This window comes from Cydia strobilella, chromosome Z, assembly GCF_947568885.1.
Source record: "Cydia strobilella chromosome Z, ilCydStro3.1, whole genome shotgun sequence".
NCBI lineage: Eukaryota > Metazoa > Arthropoda > Insecta > Lepidoptera > Tortricidae > Cydia > Cydia strobilella.
Genome location: NC_086068.1, coordinates 17,430,139 through 17,442,960, shown reverse-complemented (window position 1 = coordinate 17,442,960; position 12,822 = coordinate 17,430,139). Strand labels below are relative to the sequence as shown.

The following is a 12,822-nucleotide window of genomic DNA, read 5'->3' as shown; positions in this document are numbered from 1 at the left end:
GATCATTGTCATGACCGTTTAATATTAACTCTACAAACTTTAATTCAATATTGGCTATACTGCTTAACCAGAAATCAATATCTAGAGAAGCACATTGTCTACATTTCTAATTTTTTACAAGTATAATAAGCTGATCCATAATATCGTAATTTTGCAATATCAGCTACTCTAATTATTTATTTACAAAATAATTCATGTTTTTAAGTTCACCAGAAAGCACATGTTCCAGATTTCTAAAAACCGAATATTGTGTATAAATTAAAGTGGTATTGAATATGTTAAAGTTTTTTGTAACTTTAATTCTATATTTACAAAGTTATTAGCAGAAATTAAAATATTTCAATATATCCGAACGCTCACCCTAAAAATTTCTAACTTTTTACGAAAGTCTTATTTAACATGCTAACAATGACATATCGAAAAAGAAAAAACTTTAATATTATCAAAACCCATTTTTGTTCCACCGCTGGTCTACAGCTAATTTCCCAGGATTAAGTATTAGTCACACATGTTACCTACACGAATTATAGGAGGTACTAATGGCAACGAACTTATGTAGGTACGAGTTAAGGGGCCCACTGACTATCAGTCCGCCGGACGATATCGGCCTGTCAGTTGTTGTGTAACTGTCAATTTTTTGTTTTAACTGACACGCCGATATCGGCCGGCGGACTGATAGTCAGTGGGCCCCTTAAGTTACCCTTAAGTTGTTGCGATAAAGTTAACGAATGGTCAAATAAATGTGTCGACAATGGTACAAATAAAGAAAAACCCTAATTTATTGTTAAGAGAATAAAGCGTGTGCAAGTTTTGATCATCTCCCCCAGCTTAGCTAGATACTTCTAATGCTGACTGTATCTACCTAACATTATATCTCTACCGCTCTACTAAGCTATAGCGATTTTTCCGCGTTCGCGTTCCGGTTTTGCGACATCTTACTGACACGACATATTTATCAAAATCGAAATCAAAATGTTTATTCTGTAAATACCTATAGGCTTAAGCTAGCTCTATTACATGTCAACTTATAACTATATACACACATATATATATATATATATATATATATATATATATATATATATATATATATAGATATTCTACTTAAACATAAATGCGTCCTTCTAGGAATTCCTTAACAATATAATAAAGCTTTTTGTAAAAGCTGTCGTTTCATAATTGACTTGAATTTATTCATTGACAATTTCGTTAAATTAGATGGTAATTTATTATAACAGCGCACAATGTTCCCCATAAATGACATATTATTTACTCTATTTAAACGGAATTTCGGAATATGATAATAATAATGCTTATTATTATTGATTTACAGTCACAGCTCCAAGTCAGCACGCTCTGGAAGCAATTCAAGTGGCAGCAGTGGATATGGTGGGAAGCAATCCACGTCTGGCAGCAGGTTAGTCGGACTTCTTATACCTACAGGTACCTTACAGAGAAGTTTGATATAATATGTCTTCTGATGCTCTGATTGTCTGTGAAGCGAGTGGTGTGTGGTGAGGATAATAGGTACCTACCGGAAATGCAAAAATGTTTATAGTACTTACATTGTGCAATAAGGGAGGTACGCGCAAAATTATTAACAACAGTCAACAGGAATCAGTCAGTCAATCAGTGACACAGTCAAGAGTCAAATGCATTTACCGGGATTCGAACCCAGGATCGGCTTCACAGGCAGGGTCACTACCCACTAGGCCAGACCGGTCGTCGGAATAAAGCGAACGTTTACTTTGCAGCAAAACATTAAACAGTCAACAACCAGATAAAAGAACAAAAGATAAAGAAGGAAAGAAAAAGAAGCAACAGGGTCAGACAGAACTTGTCCAAATCCCAGCTGATGTGGAATTCAGACTTCCTAACCCAGCCCCCGTCACAGAGGTCGAGGAGGAACTTGAAAATGGTGAGTGACATTTGTTGTTGTAGAAAAGTCTGTTTAAGCTTGCCCTTGTCTGGTAAGGACAAAATATTGTTGTGATGGATCTGACTTTTGGTTATTGATAGGGTTCTGTACCTCAAAAGGAAAAAACGGAACCCTCATAGGATCACTTTGTTGTCCGTGCGTCCGTCCGTCTGTCTGTATGTGAAGACCTTTTATTTCGGGAACGCGTGGAGTTGAAATTAAAACCACATACTCAGATCTACAGCCCCTTGAAGCTGTGAAAAAAATCAAACTTCTAAGTTAATGCAAAGAACGATACGGACGTTTATGCCGCATAAAACGTATATTTCGACACTCTCAAGGGAATCAAAATGTATAGGGTACTTCCCGTTGACCTAGAACTATGAAATTTGGCAAGTAATATCGTAGGGTAGGACGGGGACAATTGAAACAAGTCAAATTTCTTGAAAATTACTATACCTATGCATGTGACGCAATACTCAGGCTATGCGGTCAGTCATTCTTAAATCCTGGACCGATAAGGCTCCAGGGCGCGAGCAACGCAGTAATTGAGGAGCCGTTTAAAATATCGCGGTATTCGACATGCGTTAAGTGACGTTTCGTGTTGAACTTCAGTTGAATGGAAGAAATCGTGTGTTGTCAAATAGGTAAATTTGACATTAGCAATCCACAGTTAGGTGACAACGAAACCAAACCGAACCACGCAGAGTTCAGAGCCATTTTAAACCGTATAGTAGTAAGAAAACAAAGTTGATTTTTGTTGCATAATTTTTTCAATGAATGAGTTTTGGTGTACAACCAAATGATACTTTCCACAGTTGATGAACAAATGATTCATTCCACTGTTGAACTGATGTTGAAGCCGAAACTGACAGTTGTGCATCTCGAATAGGGCCCCTGTGCTCGCATACTTTTTCGTTTTATTTTTTTACTTATGTATTTTGACTACTTCTTTTGGTGTTTTGGATGAAGGATGTGATGGAGTGGGGACGGTTGAAACAACGTACTTGGAGACGATTAAAACGTTTCAAACGTCCCCGAGTTTTCCACAAGTCACAAATAGTTGATTATTGATATTAAGATATTTTTTTTTTCAAAATATTATATGCTTTGTGATAAAGTGATACTCACGATTGAAACATTGTTATAATTGAAACTTTTCTTTTGTATGAAACACAAGTATTTCTACTAAAATTCCTTATCATCATATCTTGTTGTTGCATAAAAACACGTTTGATTATGCTATATGTAATCACAACAAAGACCTTAGAAACATTTCACCATTTATCTGCGTCTGAAGATCTAGATGAAAGAAAGGAATGAAAAAAAGACATCTAGACTTCTTCAAAAGACTTCTTTCAAAGAAGTCTAGATGTCTAGATTTTTTTGCATCCCTTTATTTGATCAAGATCTTCAGACGCAGATAAATGGTGAAATGTTTGTAATTTCTTTGCGAACTTTAGTTGATCTCATTGAATACCGTGATAGTCATTTAAAAAGGATTAGAAATAACAAATTATCTTTCATTTTGCTGAATATATAAAGGTGTTTCAAACGTCCCCACATAGTGTTTCAATTAACACAATTGACAATCATAACATTATAAATAAAATAATGACTTAATAATTATGTCAAACAAAGGGACCCCTAATACTTATGTTTTGGAAAAAGATCCATGTCAAATTAGCTCCATGCATGAATTTATTTTTATTTTTGGATTCATAATTTATATCGTTGGAACACCGGAAATGATAAAAATACTTTTGTAAACCTTAACATTATTTTATAAAAAAATATTTAAAATGTTGAAAATTTTTGAGCGGTTGAAACGCTCATAATTTTTGGCGCGAATTCGACAGAGCGTGATGACGTCACACGTTGGGCGGCCCAACTGACGTTTGCTACTAATGACACTAATCTGTCGAACGCGTGATGTCACGTGCGTGGCGTTTCGAGCGTTTCGCTCACTAGCTTTTCGCGGGCAAATTTTTGTACTGTTTATTTATAATTTCAAGTAATTAAATGGTAATTTAAAAACGGAAATGCATTTGTAACATGATATAACGGTAACAAACATCCGAATAAAACATATTTCGTTCAAATATAAACTTCATGCATGAGGCTAATTCTTGGAGGATGTTTTTTTTAACCTGGCAAAATGCGTCAATAATGTTGAGGTAATTGTGTCTATGTTACGCATTTGCCCCAATGTCAGTGGTCAACAACCTTTTTAGGGTTCCGTAGATTCGTCATGTCTGTCTGTCTGTCCGTCCGTATCTCACAGCCACTTTTCTCTGAAACTATAAGAACACTTGCAGTTGAAACTTGGTAAGTAGATATATTCTGTGAACCGCATTAAGATTTTTACTAAAAAAAAAACAATAAATTTTGGGGGTTCCCCATACTTGGAACTGAAACTCAATTTTTTTTCATCAAACCCATACGTGTGGGGTATCTATGGATAGGTCTTCAAATGCTGATATTTTTCATAAATTTCATAATCCTAGGGAATGAAAGCAAAATACTAAAATTCATAGAAATTTAAATTTGCAAATAAATATAAGCAGTCGTATTATGAATGGTTTTACGTGATGAAAAAACTGACACTTTTTAACACCGCGGGATAGAAAGTGACGTACACCGTTCGTACAGGCGTAGAAACTTTATCGTTGGTAATTTGTGCAAAAAGCCACGTGACGCACTTATGTAACATTATATTTATGGCTTCTACAAAACGTTTAGGAGTCGATTGCTAAAACTTTATATTATGCAATGTCTAGAGATTCCTGAAATATTAAAAACAATGTGATAGCAATTATCAATTATCATCTTTATGTATATTTGTGAATGTTTTTAGGGTTCCGTAGCCAAATGGCAAAAAACGGAACCCTTATGGATTCGTCATGTCTGTCTGTCTGTCCGTCCGTATGTCAGCCATTTTTTTCTGAAAACTTGGTAAGTAGATGTATTCTGTGAACCGCATTAAGATTTTCACAAAAAATAGAAAAAAAACTCAATTTTGGGGTCTCCCCATACTTAGAACTGAAACTCAAATTTTTTTTTATCAAACCCATACGTGTGGGGTATCTATGGATAGGTCTTCAAAAATGATATTGAGGTTTCTAATATATATTTTTTCTAAACGGAATAGTTTGCGCCAGAGACACTTCCAAAGTGGTAAAATGTGTGTCCCCCCCCCTGTAATTTCTAAAATAAGACAATGATAAAACTAAAAAAAATAAATGATGTACATTACCATGCAAACTTCCACCGAAAATTGGTTTGAACGAGATCTAGTAAGTAATTTTTTTTAACACGTCATAAATCGTAAACCGCAATTTACCTTTCACTCACGTTTCACATAAAAAATACATTGTTTAAATTGTGTAATGTACGGAACCATCGGTGTGCGAGTCCGACTCGCACTTGGCCGGTTTTTTTTAACACGCTTTTATTAGGTCGACCTGTATGTAACTAACTATGTAATGGAATCTAAGGTACATCTTCCAAGGATCGTAGCGTCATGAAAACTGGCAGCTGTATGTAGTTCTGATGACAATACAATAATATGGTACTGTCGAGCTGATCTGATGATGGAGCACGAAGATATGAACTGGAACTTCATCGACTTGTACCTCTGTAATGGAATCTAAGGTAACTAATTTAACCATCTTCCAAGGATCGTAGCGTCATGAAAATTGGCAGCTGTATGTAGTTCTGATGACAATACAATAATATGGTACTGTCGAACTGATCTGATGATGGAGCACGAAGATATGAACTGGAACTTCATGATGGAATATCGTATCATAGCTGTGTTTGGATTTTGACCACGATTAGGTTTCAAGGTCTGATGATGAAGCCGGAAGATAGGCACTGGCATTCCATGATGGAATATTGTATCATAGTCGTGTTTGCACTTGTGAGAAAGGTCACGTAATGGACTTTGAACACGACCAGGTTTCAAGGTTATAACAAACCTACTACTACTAGAAATTGGTAATAGGAACTGTGATAAAACAACGCAACCTAATAGTGTTTGGGGTTTTTAGAATTGGCTCGATAAGTATTAATTGCCTGTGGAAAGAAAAATACAGTCTGCGAAAAAAGCGTGTACCAAAAATGAAATTTGTGCCAAAAACTTATTGAGTACCTAAAACGAGCAACTTAAACAGTTTACGTGTAGGTGTACGTATGACTTTTTACTATAACTAAATCTCGCACATCATAATTATAATAATCGATTACCAAATTCATTGTATTTTTTACCGTAGATCATACAATAGTACATTTCGATGCTAGTGCGGAAAGTATGACATGACATTTCCGCACGTGTAACGAACGAAGTTTTTTAATACAGTTGCGAAAAAATAAGAAAAACAACAAGTAAGGAATAAAAACAATATCGAATGTTGCCTTTGGAAACTTAGCTTGCATTAAGAAAAAACGCCTCTTTGACAGGCGTTTCGGCAGCTATTCCTACCTCTACCTTCCATAGCTATTCCGTTCCATTTAGACAACTTATTAAGAACGGTTTTTCAATCTTCAATATTAAAAAATAATCGTGTTATAATGATGAAGAGGTAAGTAATAAAATATGAAATATGGGTGTGTAATGTTTAATATAAATATATATAATAACATACGTTTGTTATAACGCCATTTGATATATTACTAATTTATTACATGTTATAATGTAATTTTTATTATATGTGTCCTTTGTTATATTGCGATTTCATCTAAACTATCATTGATATAATGCCTATTGTAATATAATTTTTAAATAGTACATGGACATGTTTTATAATGACATTTGTTATATTATATTTTTATATAATTTTATCAATTATAAATACATATATTGTATAACCATTATTAGCATATTTTATTTAAGAATAATAAACATAACATTTTACATACTTTGTATAACTAGTACGCAGGCCCTACTACTATAGGATTGAAAATATTTTAATAATAAAACTGAATATACCGAAGCAGAGTTCTTAAGAGCAATTGCAGCCAATCTTTATCTCAGAACAAACTAAGAAATGTGTTCATTATTAATATTTTTTTATTTAATGTTTTGTGCATGCTAAAATAAAATTTTGAATTTCTAGTTATTTGTTTTATGCTATCCCACTTCTTTTGCTAGCTATTTTATTTTAGGGAGGTCTCAGGATTAACCTAACCTAACCAAATTTTTCACGGATTTCGATTCTGTGGGTGCCGGAGTTCAAACATAACCAAAACCACTTTTTTTTCCTAGGTATTTCATTCTACGGGGGTCAAAGTTCTAACCTAACCTAACCCCCTTTTTGCTAGGTAGTTATTCGTATGTGCGAACTCGCAGTTTCAACCTATTCTAACCAATTTATGTCATGGAACTATTATGCCACACAAATAATTATGTGATATCACTTGTTATAACAAATAATATGCTTTAGAGTATGTAATAATTATGGCAATATATATTAGACGAAGTGTAAATATGCCTTATGACCATTATTCTGCGTCTTATTTCAATGCTGGGAATGGGTAGTGCAATTTTACGGGAACTTTATTATTATTATGCATTTCGTATTTCAGACACTTGGATGATTTGAATAAGGAGTTGCTTTTTTTAAAATTACGCTAAACACATACATAAATTTTACCTTCTAGTCTTTTATAAAATATTCTAAAATTTAGTCAAAGGTACATGTGGTGGTGGTTCTTAGTTTTACATTCGTAGCTTCAGAAAATATTATTTTCTATAATACCTATGACAATCCCTAAATATTAAAATGAGTATTGTGCTAACGAATAAAATCTCCATACAACCTACCTATTCAGTTGAAATCAATTGCACTACCTAACCTAACTCAATCTTTGATTCCTTTATATACGCATAACTATATGTACACGGTCCATTAGTTATTCACTCATCCGATCCCAACTTAAACAGTATTAGACACAGCATAACGAAGGTATGTATCCGTAAATTGGAGCGGGGTGGTACGTATCTTCTTTTATGTTCACCGTTTGCTATAACTTGTACAAATACAAGAATTTAGCTTCGTAAAGTTCTTTACTAGAGTGTATAGTTACTAGCGGGTATTTTTTTCAGATTCTTATAATATGCTTTTTCACAAATCTATTCCTGCTATCTTTCCGGTTGTCTTTTTTTGTTACATAGCTTCTCCGCCACCAGAGATTGAGCAGGCACAAAATGGAGTTCAGAGGAGCACGGAGTCAATCAAGGAAGATACTGCTGAAAACGTGAGGCTCTCTTTTATACAGTGTTCATGTCTACTTACTCTTTTACCTTCTAATAAGTATTATAAATAGCGCGACATACTCATTTTCTTTGTATGACTAATAAAAGTATTAGTATTAAAGCGCTGCTAGCATTGGGTTGGGTTGGGTTGGGGGCATACGATTGTGCAATCGTATCGAACTAAGTGCTTAGTTCATTTCATAAATACTAAGTACACAAAGCAGGAGCAGGGTACATAACAATGTTATGTTGGACTGTGTATATGATTTTGTATAAAAAACGGTAAATAATGATTATTTATATTGCGTGACTTACGTGATTTGAGTTTTCAGCCAGACAATTGCTCCACGCCCCAGCCCTCCATGCACACCCCCACGAGTAAATCCGTTTATTCTGTGAGTATCAACCTATCTCAAATTTAACGGTAGGTTATTACTGACTTATTAGGTTGTTGATTTTGGGTAACACAGGTATCTTTTTGCTTTAATTTTGTACAACCTACAATAAATTTGTTATTGCTTAAAAATTGCAATATTACTTTTTTTAATGCTGCTTAGCCTGCTAGAGGTGTTCCAGCATACGCATAGTGCAAGTGCTGTTTTATATACGTCATAATTTCATAGAAGTTTGACGTTTAAAATTAACACTTGCACTGCGTGTGCTATCAAAATCGTTGCAGACTTATCTTGGTCTAACTCAAAAACCGTAGTCAATGCCGCGATGCACGTCAGAAGCGTGTTGCAGACTGTAAGATGCCATAGACGGCGCCTAAAATTACAAATTAAGTTATGAAACGTATACTTACGACGTCTTTTCTAAAGGAGGGGTTTTCGTGCGTCATATCGATGCACGACGGCGTGGTGCTGTACATGTCGTCAACGCTGACGGCAACGCTCGGCTTTCCCAAGGACATGTGGATAGGGAGGTCCTTTATAGACTTTGTCCACCCTTTGGTGAGTGTTTACTACTCAAATTAAAACTATTCAATTATTAAACCCCTAGAGAATATAAACTTTCCAGCAGAAAAAAATAGAGATGCAACGGATAGTTGTTTGGCCGGATACCGGATATCGAATGTTCGGCCTGACCATCGGTCGATTATTCGGTATCCGGCTGCCGAATATTCGGCCGGTGGAACTATACCTAGTTTTCAGTTTTTCAGGTGCGCATTGTGCAGGTTTTGACCTGTTTCATAGTGATCGTTCGCGCGGACTGATTTATAAGTTCGAAAAGAGTCGCGTGCAACGTGCGAGTGAGTGGAATGTTTAAATTGTTTTAAAACAAGAAACGTTTACCATTATGATCATGACTGTTTCTTAAATCCAATTTGTTTACTCCGAAATCAAGCAAAGTTACTATCCGGTATCCGGCCGGATATCAAAATAAGGGCCGGATAGGCCGGATACCGGATAGTAACCGAATATCCGGTGCATCTCTAGAAAGAATATATTCTTTCATAGCGAATCACTAATAATGCAAGATAATTCGCTAAAATTATTTTTCATCGACCCTCCACCCCTCCCCCCTCTGAGTCACTCCTCCGCACCCCTTGAAGGGCCCAAAACGTGTTTTTTCTCAGTTTGTATAGGTAGGTACGAAGTGATCCTTAAGTTTACTATTAGTCTTTTATACACACTATAGCGATATAACTTATAGTTTTGGTGCAACCTGTTTATCGTTTTTTTTTTTTCTTTTTAAGTTACCTTTTTCAAGAATACTTAGGATATCGCCAACATTTGTTTGATTTAAGTACGTATGTAGTTAATATGTTCTTTAAAACGAAGTAAGTATAATTTGTATGCCAGGCGTGGTTATCCATCCAAAATCTTTTGTGACAACGCTAAAACGTTTATTGGAGCTGACAATTCTCTTAAAGAGCTTTCAAATTTAAGCTCTAAAGAACATCAAGATTCTGCCATAAATTATGCAGTATCCAAAAATATAGACTTTAAATATATTCCTAGCTATTCACCTACATTTGGAGGCCTTTGGGAGGCAGCCGTGAAAAGCTCAAAAAACATTTTAAACGGGTCATAGGTAACAGTTTATTTACTTATGAAAAATTTAATAGTATCATAGTGACCACAGAAGGGATTCTTAGCTCAAGATCCATAACACAAATGTCTAGAGATCCCACTGACTTTACATACCTAACCCCGGGTCACTTCTTAATTCAAAGACCAATAAATGCCATTCCTGAGCCTGACATAACATCTATACCTCAAAATAGGTTACGTTTGTGGCGCCGTTGCGCACAAATACATCAAAACTTCTGGAAGGCTTGGCACAAACAATATTGAACAATCGGCCTAAATGGAACAATGTACAACCTAACGTTGTACTAGACTAGATAATTTAGTGCTTCTTAGATACACTAGATGCAGTCCGTTGCAGTGGCCAGTAGGCAGAATCATCAAGATTCATTATGGCGCTGACCAAAAAGCAAAGGTGGTAGACTTAAAAATGCCTAATGGTAACATTACTACGTAGTAGGGCCATAAACAAAATTAGTGTTTTACCCATTAGCTATGAATGTTAATGTATAATATATCTATCATTCTGTTAAACTTAAATGTATATGTTAATTATTAGAAACTTAGTACACTGAAGGAACAATGGTGTTCCGGACCTTTGGGAGGCGTGCGCGGAGCCGAAGCCAACACGTAGAGGCCCTTTTGACACTAATGAAATGTAAAGGGTACACCGAGCGGATGCTGTCCCTGCCCTTGTCATGGGACGCACGCAGAGGCAGCACCCGCCAGAATGTAAAGACTATTGGAAGTTGATGGAATCTAAAATTAACTAGGCTATTGGGTGAAGGCGATGGAATAGGTATTACTGAACTGTGGGATAAAAAAACCGGATGGCTGCCTAATAAAACGGTATGCAATTTTATTTACGGTGACTCGCCCCCACAAGATGGGCCCCACAAAAAGTGACATCTAGGATGGCTCAAGGGCAACACCGGTGTGGGGCTGAGGGTAGAGAGGTGTCACTGAACTTAAACATATAGCCAACTCGCCACTTATGTTTCCACATCTACCCTCGAGAACGCAGCTCTCGCGACTCCACTCTGGCCGGCCGGCTAAGGCAACACAGAGGCAGAGAATCCTGGATTCGGGTAACAGGAAAATTTCAATTATAACATCAGGGGGCCTAACCGTTTGCGCCGTAGCTAACGAAACGCTAATGTCTCTCTGTCGCACTAATATTGAAGAGTGATAGAGAGACATTACCGTTTCGTTCGTTACGCGTCGCTACAAGTACCTGCGGCCGCCTCAATATTGAGGTTTTTCCATAGTAATTGCCGCGCACCGCCACGGAACGCACGCCTGCACGCGCTTGCGCCGCCTTGCGCGTAGTAGACGCGTTTTGTTAGGGAGTGAATCTTCTGTACCTAGTACTATTATACACCCCAGGCCAAAAGTATGGAAACAACTTTGTTTTCTCTAATATCTCATGTTTCTATCTTTGTTGTTTATATTTGTAAACTAAGATTTACATTAGGCAAACCCAAAAGATTAAAAATACACGCTTAATATCAAAACATCCTAAAATATTGTCAAAAAGCTAAAAAATAAATTAAAAGTAGGAAAAAGTTACATAATTATACCCAGAGATGGGCATTAATCGATTAATCTTTTAGTTAACTAATCAATCGATTAAAAATATCAATCGTCATTTTTTAATTCGCAATTAATTCTTGTAATCTTAATCGTTAATCGTTAGTCGATTACATTTTGCCCATCTCTGATTATACCTACCCTTTAATTACATGACAAAATGAAATAAAATTGGCCGTTTCCATAGATAATCCGTTTTCATAGTTTTATTTCATGAGTAACTATCGCGGTAACCGAAGACAATATTACATGACAAAATGTTGAATTGGCAACTATCACAGCCAGAGTAATTTACTTTTAAAATATTCTATTATTATTTTTACCAAATTGTCAATGAGTTACTATCCATCGCTTAAAAGATCACACTATTCTATTGAAATATTACAAGCTGGTTTCCATACTTTTGGCCTGGGGTGTATATTCTGTGGTAGTGTGCACCGGTGGTGCAAAGACAATTTTCCCGGATTCATGTTCAAAAGAGTGGCTCTACTCTACTCCCCTGATCTAGATCTAATGGATTAGATAATGAATCTTAGAGACAAAAGGGCCTGTGCCTGTGCTACTAAACACAAAAGTGTAAACGCTCTAAATGCAACACTTACCAAAGAATGGGAAAAAATATCCTTGGAGGAGCTGCGGCATATCGTTGAAAATGTTAACATACGTTTGCGTTTGTGTATCAAAGCGAAAGGAGGCTATTTTCAAGACAATTATTTTTTGTTGCATAAAAAAGACTACTTTTAATTTTCAGCTTATTTTGTACTAGTTACGTAAATACTTAATAAAATAATTAGAAAAAACTTTGTCAACGTAGGTATTTTTGGGCCACCCTGTATTATAATGTATAATGAAATTTATAGTAAAACTATATATTTTAAAAAAAATGCATCCTTCCTGACAGATTGCACAAAAAATATGTGATAGGTATCACTACAGTCATAGTGTGTCATTTTTTTCTGTAAGTATCTTGAACAGTTTTCTTAAAATAAGAAAAATCCACGTTTTGGGCCCTTCGCGGGGGTGCG

At 35.7% G+C, this 12,822-nt stretch overlaps 1 protein-coding gene across 1 annotated transcript in view; it reads left to right on the top strand.

Annotated features, from left to right (window-relative positions):
• LOC134754174 (period circadian protein) overlaps positions 1-12,822 on the top strand; it is a 56,229-nt gene that overhangs the window by 12,556 nt on the left and 30,851 nt on the right. Inside the window, exons 3-7 of the mRNA XM_063690304.1 lie at positions 1,334-1,417; positions 1,755-1,918; positions 8,094-8,176; positions 8,507-8,569; positions 8,996-9,127. Coding sequence (XP_063546374.1) covers positions 1,334-1,417; positions 1,755-1,918; positions 8,094-8,176; positions 8,507-8,569; positions 8,996-9,127 — 526 coding nt within the window. The remainder of the gene's footprint in view (positions 1-1,333; positions 1,418-1,754; positions 1,919-8,093; positions 8,177-8,506; positions 8,570-8,995; positions 9,128-12,822) is intronic.